This window comes from Chiloscyllium plagiosum, unplaced genomic scaffold, assembly GCF_037043375.1.
Source record: "Chiloscyllium plagiosum isolate Xiang-an unplaced genomic scaffold, Cpla_swu_hap1 HiC_scaffold_13, whole genome shotgun sequence".
NCBI lineage: Eukaryota > Metazoa > Chordata > Chondrichthyes > Orectolobiformes > Hemiscylliidae > Chiloscyllium > Chiloscyllium plagiosum.
The window spans coordinates 48,487,957-48,504,124 of NW_028270151.1; the positions used below are offsets into that span (position 1 = coordinate 48,487,957).

At 39.5% G+C, this 16,168-nt stretch overlaps 1 protein-coding gene across 2 annotated transcripts in view; it reads right to left on the reverse strand.

Moving 5' to 3' along the window:
* The window catches only part of usp13 (ubiquitin specific peptidase 13), a 112,675-nt gene that overhangs the window by 31,729 nt on the left and 64,778 nt on the right, over positions 1-16,168 (reverse strand). For both annotated transcript variants that reach the window (XM_043702239.2, XM_043702240.2), the window contains exons 9-10: positions 10,750-10,821; positions 5,375-5,468 (exon numbers count right to left, since the gene is read on the reverse strand). In XM_043702239.2, the coding sequence (XP_043558174.2) occupies positions 5,375-5,468; positions 10,750-10,821 (166 nt within the window). The remainder of the gene's footprint in view (positions 1-5,374; positions 5,469-10,749; positions 10,822-16,168) is intronic.

Here is a 16,168-nt window from a genome sequence, read left to right on the forward strand (position 1 = left end):
AACATTCCTGGATCACCAGGTTTGTTACTCGGGAAGGCGAGACCTGTACAGTCTGGCATACTGTACCAGAACTAGAATGGGACTAACATCCTTGTGAGAGGATGTTAAATTAATTTAGCAAGGGAATGGGATCTAGACTGAGGTACAGTAGGAGGCCAGATAACTCTCATTTTACTGTCACTATCAGAAATCACACTGCACCAGGTTATAGTCCAACAGTTTTATTTGAAATCACAAGCTTTCAGACCGCTGTTCCTTCATCAGGAGGAAAGCACACAGACACAGCATTTATAGGCGGAGAGATCAAAAGATAATACAAATAGCATGAATGGAGTGTCAACAGACCGAATAACAAGTCTCTGCAGGTGATCAAAAGCATCAGAGTGTGAGTAAAGTGTCTACAGCTGAATAGCAAGTCAAAGAATGACTCCACTCACAGCATTCATACTATCTTTTGATCTCTCAGCCTATAAATCCTATGCCTGTATATTTCCCTCCACTTCATCAGGTGAAGGAGCAGCATTCCGAAGGCTTATGATTATAAACCTGTTGGTGTATATCCTGGTGTCATGTGACTTCTGACTTTGTACACCCCAGTCCAACACGGGCAGCTCCACATCCTCTACTGTCCCTGAAGTTCTTTTTTTCCTTTGAGTTCAGATTTTTCACTGACTGAACCAGCAGAGGAATCGCCTCTTTTGACAATAAACTTACCCATTTCTTCTTATACTCCAAGAAGTAGATAGGTAGTATAAGTAAAGAAATTCCAAAAATATTCACTTTAAAATCTATGCTAAAGTGGAAGCACATCCAGGCAGACAGGCCAGTTCGACAGCTGTTTCAATGTATGCCTCTTTATTGCATATGTGCAGTTTCTTCTCATTTCAAATGTTCAGTCCTGCACATGCACAGGCGCTGATTCTCCACATATGCATGCGATAAGAAGGCACTATGCAATGCAGTGCAGCTGAGAGTTTCACAGCACACTGCTCACCTTGACGTGGCACAAGTTGAAAAGTGCTGCAAAATAACTACAGAAGAGGCACTGTTCTTAGGTAACAAGATTTATTACAAAATAGCAATAAGTATAACTACATTTGGTCAGGTATAATGACTTGGCCATTGGGGAGTTGGCAGGGATACATCTGAATCCTCCAAAACCTAGAATAGAAAACCTGTCACCATCCTTGGAAGAATGCTAGGTCTCTTGTTTAAGGACTGTTGATCCTAGTTTTGATCTGTGGATCATTTATTCACTGGAGAATCTGTTCTCTGTCTCTCAGATCTTTTGTGGTTGGTAACACATAATGTTACCTGGAGGATTCATAATCTCTGGAATTTCTTTTCCTGGCAAGCACCTGCTCTGTTGAAATAGGTACTTTCTTGTAGTATCCTGGATTTCTGAATCAGTTTATAATTTTCTAAATGGAAGAGGTAATCTCTTCCTTGCAGTAGCATGGATGCTTGGACCCCAGAGATTCTTGACTGTGCCCTGAATGTGTAGACAGTGATCTTGCTCCCACAGCATCATATACAGACTATCTCTCTCAAATTGTTGATTAGGCTGGGCATCTTCAGTCAGCTGCTGTGGTTGATTGACAGTGAAAGTAAATTGTTTCAGACTCAGAGCTTCTGCTCATTCAGCATTATGTCACTAGCATTGACAGTCTGTTTTAGAAGACAGATGATTGAAAATTTTCATCAGTTCTATGAAGACTTTGACCTCCCCTAAACTGACAGTGTTAAACAGTTCTCTTATGCCAACATAAGAAATCTCACTTGATTCTCTCTTTGTTTTTTGTTCTGTCAAACTGTAAAATCCAGTGAAATCTTCCACCGGTTCCTCCTCAACTGGATGGATAATAATGGTTTGTTCCTGGGCCAGTGCTTGAATGACTCCGAACGTTTTGGTGAATTTAGGTTGAGATATATGTTATGGCTCAGAAGTGAAGTTAGTTGATTGCAAACAATGTGTTGGTTCTAGTATAACTTGCAGTATTCCTATGCTATGTGCATGAATACCTCCACTGGAGAAGATATGTGAGAAACTGCTGGGGGATCTCGTTAATCTAGATGAGCCAAAATTTGTCCATTTTAATGGGCATCCTGTCAGTTTTTATACTTGTGCTCAGGTGTAAGTGTAACCATTCCACAACAAAGTGCTCCTCTCTGATCCAGGAAGCTAGAGCTCAGTGTTGCCTTTTGTATTCTTTTAGAGCTCATCACACCAATGCTGCCATGTCTAGCTGGGGGAACAAGGAATTGGTTTTAAACTAAAATGGGCAGTAGACGTAACTTTTATATAGAACTTGAAATGGAAAATATACTAACACAGCAACTGACATGAAGGGTTGAGAAATACTGCGCTAAATAATGACTCATTATTTTAAATGCTCTTGCATGGCGTTCCCTAAGGTGAAAAGTGTTAGAACTAAGGCTTGAGACTCCAGATAGAATTGAATCTAAATATAATTGTAAAAACAAAATTGAACACAAACTGCCAGAAGAAATTATGAAGTAATTAACTACTCATAGTGTTTGAATAGATATGTGAACTATTAAAATTTACAAAATCATTTGCAAGTCAAATTCATTCAAATTGAAACCATCTAGCTACCCTGTTACTGCTTACACATTTGATGGGTCTCATTTCCATAAAGAAATCAATCTGTATTTGTGCATATGTTGCATTGGGAATATAACATCAGCATTTGTTGCACACTTTTGCGTTCAACTTAGAACTCAAAACAGAATTTAATTATAAAGAATGAGATAATTAATGCAAATATTTTAAAATATTAATATTGTAATTTGAACAATTATCCAACCATCAAAAACGTTGGAATCAGGATTGTGTCAGGAATAGAAATGAAAGAAATTTGAAATATAAACCCAACCCATGTTAAATCCTCTCTACTTTAATAGAGGCAGGACAATGGCTGCATGGCCATCCTGCTGACAGGAGGCAAGTTTGTCATCTCAGTACAATCATAGGCTACATGCTTTCATTTGAACAGTCATTCTACTTGAGTCACATTGACCAAGTGTCCCCTGTCTCAGGGAATACAACAACTAAAACGAGCTGAAACAATGACAATGAGCTAAGTGTTTTTATAGCACTGCTTGTAGAATCATAAAATCATGCAGTGCAGAGAGGCCCTTTGGCCCATCAAATCTGTACCACCAAAAATATACTACTGCCTCTGCTAGTCCTACTTTCCCGATGAGACTCAGTGCCTTGAATGTTATGAAACTTCAAGTGCTCATCAAAGTACTTTTTAAAGATTATGAGGTCTTCTGCGTCACCTACCCTCCCAGGTAGTGCAGTCCAGACCCTCACCGCTTTCTATGTGAAAACATTTTTTCCTCAAATCCCCTCTAAACCTTGTAGGCTTGTAGGTCAAGAGGAGTGAGAGGATTTTATGCAGGCCTAACAAGCTACTTAACCAATTCCTGAAGTCTGACATCACACCCCACCTTACTCCAAACACTATCTACTTCTCATGAAGCACCACCAATTCCTTTTCCAACCCATAACCTGGACCTTCCCATGATTTAGATACACGATCTTCCTACTTTCCTATGATCCCACTCTCCCTACTTGTCTTAGACCTTGACCTTACGAAGGAAACTTTCCGTGTAAAACAACCTCCAGACAATCATTCAAATTCTTATGATCAGGAATCATAGGTGAAGTTGTCCTCCAGTTAAATTCTATGAAATAGTCAGAAAGACCATTCGTCTAGATCTCCCAACCTCAGAACTCAACTGGAAGTTCACAGATCATGTGTTCCAGAAATATAAAGTGGGAGCCAAAATAGAAATCCAACTCATTATAGAGGAATTTTCCTGGATTGACTGACCTTCCTCATGCTCATAAAGCTGTTAGTGTTAAAAGATTAAGATCAGCATGTAATCACACTCCATAAATTTAGCAGCAAACTATAGCATAAAACACCTGATAATGATAAATAAACTTTGAATGGAAATCAAGTGTTGCAGCCCAATATAACTCCAAAGTGAAGCAGAATAAGACTATTTCCACAAGACTCTAACATAAAGTGACTAAATTACAGTGTTATTCAAACCAAGTATGGCAATGGCCAAAAATTGAATTTTTTTTTTAAATGTACAGTTGTTTTGAATGTGGTACCAATTTAAAGCACCTCTAAGTTACAACTAAAATCCTATGGTCAAGAATTTGTTTTTATTCACTATATATGGCATCAATATAATTAAACTATTTCCATTGTAATTCATTATATTTTGCCAGTTTCAGCCTCTAACTACTTTTGGTCACATTAATTTTATTCCCAGAAACTTTACAAACTTACTTTCCTGAATTATCATTCACTAGCCTCAATATTTCCTTAAATCTAGTTGTGATAGTCTTACCAGACCATAGCGCTGTTGTCGCATTAGAGAGGTAGTGGTTTAACCTGAGGTTCACCACACCTCAGGTGAGGGGAGAGGTTGAGGAGAATACTTTATGGTAACCTCAGATGGTGCAGGAATTGAACCCATGCTGTTGGCATCACTCTACATGCAAACCAGCCACCCAGCCTACTGATCTAAACCAACCGACACTTCATTAGCTTAGAGCAGATAAGTTAAAACAACCAGAAATGAACTAATACAGAAAGAGAATACTGATGGCAACAGCCATCAATCAAATGTTATATCTCTGAAAAAGGAAGGGATGTCATTGCAATCAAAAAGTTAGAGACTCAGGTTCAATACTTCAGTATGTTCAGTGTAGAAGTATGTGTACAACTATTTAAAAATGGTATTGTGATGTAAGATTAACGAATTAAAACAGTTATCAAAGTGATATGTTTGCAGTTAAAAGAAGCAGTAGGATGTGAAAAAATTGCTCGATAGAAAGTTTTATTTTGTTAACCTCCATAACTCTCTCTTAACTCTGAGAGATCCAACTCTTGCCTTGTAACCTCTGCTTGATCGATGGAGCTTCCACTACTTAGAAGATGAAACAGAATCCCCAATGTCAGTCAACCAAGCACTGGCTTAATTTCCAGTCATTCTACTGTATCTCTAATGGAGTTGTAGAAAATGTGCTGCAGAAGGATGGAGTACTTTTGCCTCTTAGGTTAGCCCACAATTCCCTCACAATAATCTTTAAAATAAATTCCAGATACCTCTTGAGTGTGGAGTGCCATTACTGTTTGGAAGACTGAAAGTAAAACTGCTTGAAAGCCTTTGGAGGTGCCTAAAGCTGTGTCAATTGCACACAACACTCTCCCATTAGCATTACTATCATGCAATACTGTATGGTTTGAAACCAGTTATTGACTTTTTTTTGCACATCGTTTCTGCCACATGTAGGTATCAAGATGACACAAAGGCAATCAAATACCTTGCATTCTTCTTTCATCACCTGTTCAATCACTTCTGATTTCATTGGAGGTTTGGAGTACTGGCCTGAGAGAAGTCCATGACCCAGTTTGGCCCTGTATAAATGTTCAGAATGCTCAGTTCAATTATCTATAACAAGCATATGTTTTCCTACTTTGTGTTATTTACAGTACTATTTTCAAATGCTTCTTCTAATGCAAAACAATTGTACATACTATTTATTCCATGTGAATGCACTTAGGTTCCAATATTCTGAGGAAATCGTAAATGCAGTACATCAATTACTGCATCAATCACCTGTAGGATGCAAAGCCATTTGGTTTTTAGGAATCCAAGATATAAATTCTGTGGAGACGTCAAGCAGAGGATAGAGAGTAAAAAGAAAGTGGAATAAATTCTGAAATGGCATTAATAAAAGCAGGGATTAGGTCAGGTAACAAGAAGCAAATAGGTCATGGCACATTTAGGTGGCAAGGGATTGAAACTGTGGAAATTTTGAAATATTAATGACTTGTGACAGAGACTCATGCAAGCTAGTCTGGATTTTGCTAGGGTTGGAGGGTTTGAACTATTGGGAAGGCTGAATAGGCTGGGGCTATTTTCCCTGGAGCGTCAGAGGCTGAGGTGTGACCTTATAGAAATTTATAAAATCATGAGGGGTCTAGATATAGTGGATAGTCAAAGTCTTTTGTCCTGGGTAGGGGAGTCCAAAGCTAGAGGGCATACATTTAAGGTAAGAAGGGGAAGATAATAAAAGGGACCCAAAGGGCAACTTTTTCACGCAGAGGATGGTACATGTAAGGAATGAGCTGCCAGAGGAAGTGGTGGACGCTGGTACAATTACACCATTTAAAAGGCATCTGGATGGATACATTAGTAGGAAGGGTTTAAAGGAATATGGGCCAAATGCTGGCAAATGAGACAAGATTAATTTAAGATATCTGGTCAGCATGGACGAGTTGGACTGAAGGGTCTGTTTCTGTGCTGTACAGCTCTATGACTCTATGTTCACTCTGAGTAGTGCTCCCTCCAGTGGAGCATCTGTGAATAGACAAACGAAACAAGCAGAATAATAAATTTCAGTCATTTAGGACTGAATTCAAAATATGTGATCATGTCATTTAGAAACATCATTTGATCACCAAGATTTAAAAAAAAATCTGCATTCCCAACAAGTTCTTATGATTTGTTCCTGGTGCTTTCCTGGTGAAAAATAAGTAAGATTTGTATCCTAATGAATCATAGCTTTCAAAAACAAATAGGATAATTACCAGGACAGATAATTTGCAGTATTATGGTGAAGAGAGAGGGAAGTGGGACTAATTGAGTTGCTGTTTCAAAGAGCCAGCAATGACATATCAGGTCCAATGGTCTCATTCTGCATTGTAAATATTCTTTGATTTGTTTACACTATAATTTACAGTATGTGTCCTGGGACCACAGTGGCACTGATACATATTATATCACAAGCAAACTGACAAAGATAAATGATACCATTCTCCTTAAGAAAGGAAATATTAAAAGAATTATGCCCATGTTGTAAAGTCATCAGAAATTACTTTCAACATCACTATTAAGATTTTTCATTTTTTAAAAAATATCTGTTCATAGAAAGTGGGTTTAACTGACTAGGCCAACATTTATTGCCCATCCAATAGTTAAGCAGTTAAGAGTTAATCACTCTGCTGTGGACCTGGAATCACATGTAGACCAGACCAGGTAAGGATGGCAGATGTCCTTCCCTAAAGCAGATGGGTTTTTACAACAATGGCTACAGGGTAACCATTAGACCAGTTGTTTATCTCAGTTTTTAATAACTTCAAATTTTATTATCTACCACAGTGGCATTAAAACCTCTGTCCCAAACATTGGCTTGGGTTCTGGATAATTAATGACCATACCACTACAATGCTGTCTACTCTTGCAAAGCTATATTTCTGCAAAACATCCATGATAATGTTGGCATTTTAATTAATGTACTCATTTCAGAATTCTTACTCTCATTTGTTTTCAGAAGCTGTATAACATTTTCCCACTCTTCAGAAGCCCAATATTAAAATATAACTTTAATCTCTTGGAAGTACAGAACTTGAATATTATTGAAAAGAAAGAAATGTCAGAAAAGACTTCCAACTTACACCCAGTAAGACAAACATAAGATGGACCACAATAATTTATATTGAAGTAGAAAAGGGTGCTACGTTTAACGAAATGGGGTTCAACAATTTTCCCCTTGCACTCAGTCGTCCATGCGATTTTTTTTCTTTTTGCCATGTGCTTCTTTATGTTTTTTTTCTATTTTTGCTTTTGCACAAAGCTGTTCTCAATATCCTGGCATTTACACTCACTGGATAAAAGCTTTGTTTTTCTTTTCACTACAACTGTGACCAATACTGTTACCTTTATAGTTATAGTGTCATTACAGCACAGAAAGATGCCATTTGGCCCAAAACTGTCTATGCTGGTCATAAGAATCGATCAGTTTTAATCACATTTTCCAGCACATGACACATAGCCTTGTATGCTATGATGTTTTAAGTGTTCATCTAAATATTTCTTACATGTCTTGAGAATTCCTGCCTCTACCAGCCTTTTAGGCAGCGACTTCCAGATACACACTATCTATAGGTGAAAAAAAATTCTTCAAATCCTCACTAAACCTCCTGTTCTTTGAAGCTGTACACCCCTACACCCACCCATACACACACACACACACACACCATCTCCCCATTGACTTTATCTATAGCTTTCATAACTTTGTACTCCTCATTCAGGTTCCCACTCAACCTTCCCTGCTCTAAGGAAAACAACCGCAGCCTATCTAGTTTTTCTTCATAGCTGAATCACTCCAGTCCAGGCAATATCCTGGTGAATGTCCTCTACCCCCTTTCTCGTGCAATCACATTCTTCTCTTAGTGTGATGACTAGAATTGCAGAGTACTAACGTTGTGACCAAACATTATTTAGAGTTTCATCATAACCTTTTAGTTGTTTACAATTCCTTCATTAAAAAGCAGGTATCACAAATGCCTTTGGAACTATCTTATCTAACTGTCCTGAAGCTTTCAAGGATCAATGGAGATGCATGTCAAGGTCCCTCTGGTCCTCTATACTTTCTAGGGTACTTCCATTCAATATGTACTCCTGGCCTTCTCAGTCCTCCCAAGATAATATCACCTTACACTTTTCAGGATTAAATTCTAGTTTACAATGTTCAGCCCATCTACATCATCTTGAGAGTCCAAGGTTCTCTTCCTCAATATTTACTACACCACTAATTTTCATGCTTTAAACTTACAAATTATGCCTCCTACAAGTATATCTAGATCGTTATTTTGCAGAACATAGAAAATTACAGCACAGTTCAGGCCCTTTGGCCCTCGATGTTGTGCTGACCTGTGGAACCAATCTGAAACCCATCTAACCTACACTATTCCATTCTCATCCATATGCCTATCCAATGACCATTTAAATGCCCTTAAACTTGATGAGTTTACTACTGTTGCAGGCAGTGCGTTCCACGCCCCTACTACTCTCTGAGTAAAGAAACTATCTCTGACATCTGTCCTATATCTGTCACCCCTCAATTTAAAGCTATGTCCCCTCGCACTAGCCATAGCTATCCAAGGAAAAAGACTCCCACTATCCACCCTATTTAACCCTTTGATTATCTTATATGTCTCAATTAAGTCACCTCTCAACTTTCTTCTCTCTGATGAAAACAGCCTCAGGTCCCTCAGCCTTTCCTTGTAAGACCTTCCCTCCATACCAGCCAATATCCTAGTAAATCTCCTCTGAACCCTTTCCAAAGCTTCCACATCCTTCCCATAATGCAGTGACCAGAACTGTACACAAAACTCAAAGTGTGGCCACACCAGAATTTTGTACAGCTGCTCATGGTTCTAAAACTCAGTCCCTCTACCAATAAAAGCTAAGAGACTGTATATGTTCTTAACAACCTTATCAACCTGGGTGGCAACTTTCAAGGATCTATGTACCTGGACACCAAGATCTCTCTGCTCATTTGAATCTTACTATTAGCCCAGTACTCTGCATTCCTGTTAATCCTTCCAAAGTGAATCACCTCACACTTTTCCGCATTAAACTCCATTTTCCACTTCTCAGCCCAGCCTTGCAGCTTATCTATGTCTCACTATAACCTACAACATTCTTCGTCACTATCTACAACTCTACCGACCTTAGTATCATCCACAAATTTACTAATCCATGCTTCTCTGCCCTCATCCAGGTCATTTATATAAATGACAAATAGCAGTGGACTCAAAACAGATCCTTGCAGTACCCCACTAGTAACTGAAAGAAATTGAAGCATCTACAGGAAACCCACCTAAATGTAAGGAGAATGTGCAAGCTTCACACAGACAGTCACCCAAGGTGGAATTGAACCAAGGTCCCTGGCACTGTAAGACAGCAGTGCTGACCACTAAGCCACTGCACCATCCATCAATATGTATGGCAAAGAGCAAAGGACCCAGTACCAAACCTACGGTACATCATTGGACGTAGGGTACCAGTCACAAAATTTTCCAGATTGCCCAAGATCTCATAGGCTCTTAGCTTCTTAACTAGTCTGCCATGTGGTAATTTGTCAAAAGACTTACTTAAGTCCATGTAGTCTGCATGAACTGCACTACACTCATCTACACATCTAATCACCTCATCAAAAAACTTCAATCAAATTTGTTAAGTCTGACCTCTCCCTGACAAAATCACAGTAACTATCCTTAAATAATTCTTGTCTCTCCAAGTGGAGATTAAATGTTCCATAATAGCTTTGTAATTTAATTTCTCCTGCCGTCTACCCTAGAGCTTCCCCTCTCAGACATAAAGCCTATCGTAGTCCTACCTTGCATCCATTCTGAACGAGCCATATTCAACTCAAAACATTAACTGTTCCTCTCCCCACAGGTGCTGCCAGACGCAAGTCAAACCAACTGTTACTGTTGCCAAATCAGATTTCTAGAACCCACAATACTTTGCTTTTATTAGAACTTCAGTTAGCCATTTTGTGCCAAGGATGCTATAAAAATGTGACTCACCCATCATCTGACTCAACATCTCAAATTATTTGCATGTCAGTAGTCACCATTAAAAATATTCAGTTTAGAGTTTAAATCAAACTCATTACCTATCAGCAAAATCTTTGTAAAAGGTGAAACTCAGAATAATTTTGCAACATTTCTACTGATTTATGAGCTATACATTGGTCTGTGTTTTTTTTTAATTGCCTATTTAATGTGAGCAAACAAAATTATAAACATGCAAATGATTATTTTAAATAAATTATTGACAGCTAACAATTACATTTGGGCACAGCTCAGCAAATGCAGTATTGTTACAAAATTCAATACTTACATCTGTGTATCAAAATCTTGAGTTGGATCTAGAGGGGAGTAATCAAATATTCTTTGGAGGTTTCCAACGTATCTGCAATACAAGGGCACACTATTCACATGTAAAAGCTTGGATAACAACAGTGAGACTAGCAGAACACTAATAGTTATAAAAGAGGAAACCTGACAGCGATCTGGGCATCTGTAAACATGAAAGTCAGAGGCTGCTATCAGAAATGCGCCAGTCCGCAATACAGTCATCAATAGAAACCACTACAATAACATGAGCCTAGGGTACTTATCACTAGGTCTGCCCCAAAGACACCAAACGTTGTTAGATTGATGCATTCAGGAGCAGTTGAAGTCTTAATGGCATGACAAGTGACAATTTCATCCAATCAAACTCCCTGGTTCTGAAAATATAATTTAACAAACGTGGAGTTTAATTTTTTTCCAGTTGTTTATAGAATTCATAGAATATTAAAATCCCCACAGTGCGGAGACAAGCCACGAACCCATTGAAAAGCATCCCCCGCCCCACCCGATCCCCGAGATGATGCCTTTACCATGGCCAATCCACCTAGCCTGCACACCTTTGGACTGTGGAAGGAAATGAGTGCCCAGCAGACATGGGGAGAATGTGCAAACTCTACACAGTCATCCAAGGCTGGAATTGAACCCAGGTGCCTGATGCTGTGAGGCAACAGAGCTAACCACTAATTGCTAAATGCTAAATATTATGGTGCAGAAGACCATTTGGACAATTGTGTCTTCACTGGCTTGTCTTTTCCCTGTAACTCTGGACGTTATTTAAATAGGAACAACCATTTAATGCCCTTTTCAATGGCTCAATTGAATGTGCCTCCACCACACTTCCAGGCAGTAAAGTGGAGGTTTAAAAATATAAAATTAACAATTATTTTTACTTCTCTGTTGCTTTACTCTCTTTTTCTTCATCCCATTTATTTTTCTCACTATTTATTTTGCTTTTGGGACATGATTTAAACTAACATGCATTATCTGTTTTAAACTGCATGGCCCTAATCTTCACTGGATTGGAAGAGTAGAGATAGGACATATCCTGGATCCACAAACCTCAGGTAGTGTTGTTCTCAGGTTTCATTCTCAGGTAGCAGGGTTCACAGGAAGGCAGGCCAAACAACCAGGACAAAAGGATGCTGGCCTTAGATATGAGCTGGGACGCAGACCACTATCAGTCCTCAAGCAATGTGTTGCACCCCTCATGCCACATGCACTGACCTATCCTTCTTTGTGAACTCATTATCCAGTCAAACTGTCCTCCTCTAATCCAGTCCCCATATCCCCTATGCCAACCCACATTCTAGTACCAACCACCAGCCTTTATAATGCCATGCTCTGCCAATTCATCTAGCACATAACCCCATCTATCACGCCTTGCCTCAAATATATTCAAATAAATATCACTAATGAAATGATTGTGTATTATTTTAGGGGTTTGTGAGAACCAGAAAACAGATCAACATCAATGGCTTCCTAGACAATACAGTACTGTCAGATATTTTGTATATATTTATACACAAATTCATAAAGCCCAAAGACTTGTTTAATGGAAACTGCAACATAAATTGTAGCTAAAGCTTAACCATATGCTGATATTGTGACTGTTTGCATCACTGCCTTGTGTCTCTAGATTGTTGCCACTGGGATCACCAGTGTTAAATTCCCATCTAGGATATTAAACAACCTCCTAATAGCCAACTTGTGTGCAATCATTTTCACATTTAAGAACACATTACAGTTTTTAGTTTTAAAATGACTGACTATTGGAAGTGTAACAAAATGAAAAAAAATGACATGGTAAATCATCTTTTTAAAATCTTACTCTAAACTTCCGTCAGGTTACATGGTGGTAAATTGTGCTATAGTGCCAGGAACTAGAGAGGTGAAAGATTATATAGCAATAGAAACCTCCACGCACCTCTTTGCTGAGGAAAACAGCAACTATTTTATACTTAGCTGGTACCAAGAACCTATAGATTGAGTGGTTACCTGTTGCCCAATTCAAAATAAGGAGATAATAGCCTGGTAGATACAAACAATAACAAATTACATATGTATCACACCTTGTTTGGGTAGATTAGATTAGATTAGATTAGATTAGATTAGATTACTTACAGTGTGGAAACAGGCCCTTCGGCCCAACAAGTCCATACCGACCCGCCGAAGCGTAACCCACCCATTCCCGTACTTTTACCCCTTTACCTAACACTACGGGCAATTTAGCATGGCCAATTCACCTGACCTGCACATCTTTGGACTGTGGGAGGAAACCGGAGCACCCGGAGGAAACCCACGCAGACACGGGGAGAATGTGCAAACTCCACACAGTCAGTCGCCTGAGTCAGGAATTGAACCCGGGTCTCTGGCTCTGTGAGGCAGCAGTGCTAACCACTGTGCCACCGTGCCGCCATAAATGCAATACTATACAAATGCAATACTATACAAATGTGTTTTCTGTACTGCCACAGCCATGGGAACTCCACCATGGGTCACTCATTGCAGACATCCATTTTTCAGTTAGTTCAATGAACTATTGCCCTGTGAGTTCCTAATATGGGCAAGAGTAGTGCTGAGCTTGGTGTGAAGAGATTAATTAACAGCCTGAGATTGTGATACTGTACAAAGGAAGTACAGTTTATTCTTAAATCCTCTCAAGTCCTTATTCTTAAGGACTTGAGAGGAGAGATGCTAAAGTGAATCCATGCAAGCCATGAAGGAACTGAGTTGAGTCTGAGGAAGCCAAGTGCACGACTGGCCAAATGTGAGCAATGACATCAAGGACCACATCAGCCAATGCAGTGTTTATAATGAACCCAGCGCTAAACAAGCTAGTGAGTTACCAAACCCACTTGGCATTCCAGATAGATCATTAATGAAGCTGAGAACAGAACTCTTCACTCATTCAGGAACTGATTAGACCGTTATTCTGACCACAGGGAATCAGAACAGTTGACTGCAATGACTACCAGTGAAATTGTCAAATGCTTGCAAGCATTTCGATCATTACAGCATTCCAGACATTGTGATGAGTGACTATGACCCTTAGTTCATGTTGAACAAGTCAGCTACTTCATAAAGAATTGGGACATTCAACATCATACATCATCACCATAGTAATCCCAGTCAAATGGAATGGCTGTGGTGCCAATAAAAAATTACCAAAGAAACAGAAAGAAATCAAGCACATCCAGCACAGATGTATACATGCAATATTCCCTCGACGCTCCACTCAAAGACCAAACATTTCTGTCAGCGCATCAACATCATTCCCAGCAATGACTTCCAGTTTTGGAGATCTATGCAGAATTAAAAATATTGAGAGGAAATATACTATAGAAGGTCAGCACTGAGAGGAAAACATATCCCACTGAAGCCTTGGAAAGTAGTCCAGTACAAAGATTAATGGCATGCTGGACCTACACTAATCTACTAGTAGCTAAAAGGCTAAAGGAATCAGAAGTAGTAATAGGTATGAGCATCAAGATGAAATGAGACAGAAAGCCAAATTTCATTTTGTCAAAGCCATTGTCAGAGATGTGCACTAGAGAGCCAGGCAGGGTACAAATTTTCAACAATCTGAACAAGAGTCAGTCCACATGACAACTGGGACCTTCATTGAGCTATTGTTACACTGATCATAGAGATTTTTCTGACATTCAGATATACTCCAGCGACTGGAGGTACAAATGCATCTCTGGACAGACTGAACATTCACTGAGTCAGCCAGTCAGGAAGATGAGAACTCGTCATCTGAACAGACCACAGATCAACCATCAGTTCCAGAGTTCCACAAACTCCAACAACAAAACGTTGAGTGTTTTCAAGAAGGAGATCAATATAGTTCTTATGGCAAAAGAAATCAAAGGTTATGGGGGAAAAGTGGGAATAGGGCACTGATCAAGCATGAACAGGTTTATGTTTCTAAGAATTTAGTGATGGAAAGGGATATGAATGTATCGCAGGGCAAGAAAGGCAATTACAATGCGATTAGGGAAGATTTAGGATGCATATGATGGGGAAGTAAACTGCAGGGGATGGGCACCACTGCGGGTCCTTGATAAGTATGTATCTGTCAGGCAGGGAGGAAGTCGTCGAGTGTGGGAGCCGTAGTTTGCTAAGGAAGTCGAAACTCTGGTCATGAAGAAGAAGGAGCCTTATGTTAGGATGAGATGTGATGGCTCAGTTAGGGCACTTGAGAGTTACAAGTTAGCCAAGAAAGAGTTAAGAAGATCCTGGAGGGGACATGAGAAGTCGTTGGCGAATAGGATCAAGGAAAGCCCTAAGGCTTTCTACAGGTATCTCAGGAATAGAAGAATGACGAGAGTAAGATTAGGACCAATCAAGGACAGTCGTAGGAAATTGTGCATGGAGTCAGAGGAGATAGGGGAAGCATTAAATGAATATTTTTCATCAGTGTTCACACTAGAAATAGACAATGTTGTCGAGAAGAAAACTGAGATACCGGCTACTAGACTAGACAGGATTGAGTTCACAAGGAGGAGGTGTTAGCAATTCTGGAAAGTGTGAAAATAGATATGTCCCCTGGGCTGAATGTGATTTATCCTAGGATTCTCTGGGAAGCCAGGAAGGAAACTGCCGAGGCTTTGGCTTTGATCTTTATGTCATCATTGTCTCCAGGAAAAGTGCCAGAAGACTAGAGGATACCAAATGTTGTCTCCTTGTTCAAGAGAGGGAGTAGAGACAACCCTAATAATTACTGACCAGTGAGCCTTACTTCAGTTGTGGGTAAAGTGTTGGAAAGGATTATAAGAGATAGGATTTATAATCATCAAGTAAGGAATATGTTGATTAGGCATAGTCAACACAATTTTGTGAAGGGTAGGACATTCCTCTCAAACCTTACTGAGTTCTTTGAGAAGGTGGCCAAACAGGTGGATGAGGGTAAAGCAGTTGATGTGGTGTATATGGATCTCAGTAAGGCATTTGATAAGGTTCCCCATGGTAGGCTTTTGCACAAAATATGGAGGCATGGGATTGAGGGTGATTTGGTGGGCTTGGATCAGAAATTGGCTAGCTGAAAGAAGACAGAGGGTGGTGGTTGATGGGAAATGTTCTTTCTGGAATTCAGTCACTAGTGGTGTACCACAAGGATCTGTTTTGGGACCACTGTTGTCTGTCATTTTTATAAATCTCCTGGATGATGGCATAGAAGGATGGGTTAGTAAATTTGTGGATGACACTAAGGTCAGTAGTTCTGTGGATAGTGGCAAAATGTGTTGTAGATTACAGAGGGGCATAGATAAGCTGCAGGGCTGGACTGAGAGGTAGCAAATGGAGTTTAATGCGGAAAAGTGCGAGGTAATTCACTTTGGAAAGAGTAACAGGTATAAAGAGTACTGGGATAATGGTAAGTTTCTTGGTAGTGTAGTTGAGCAGAG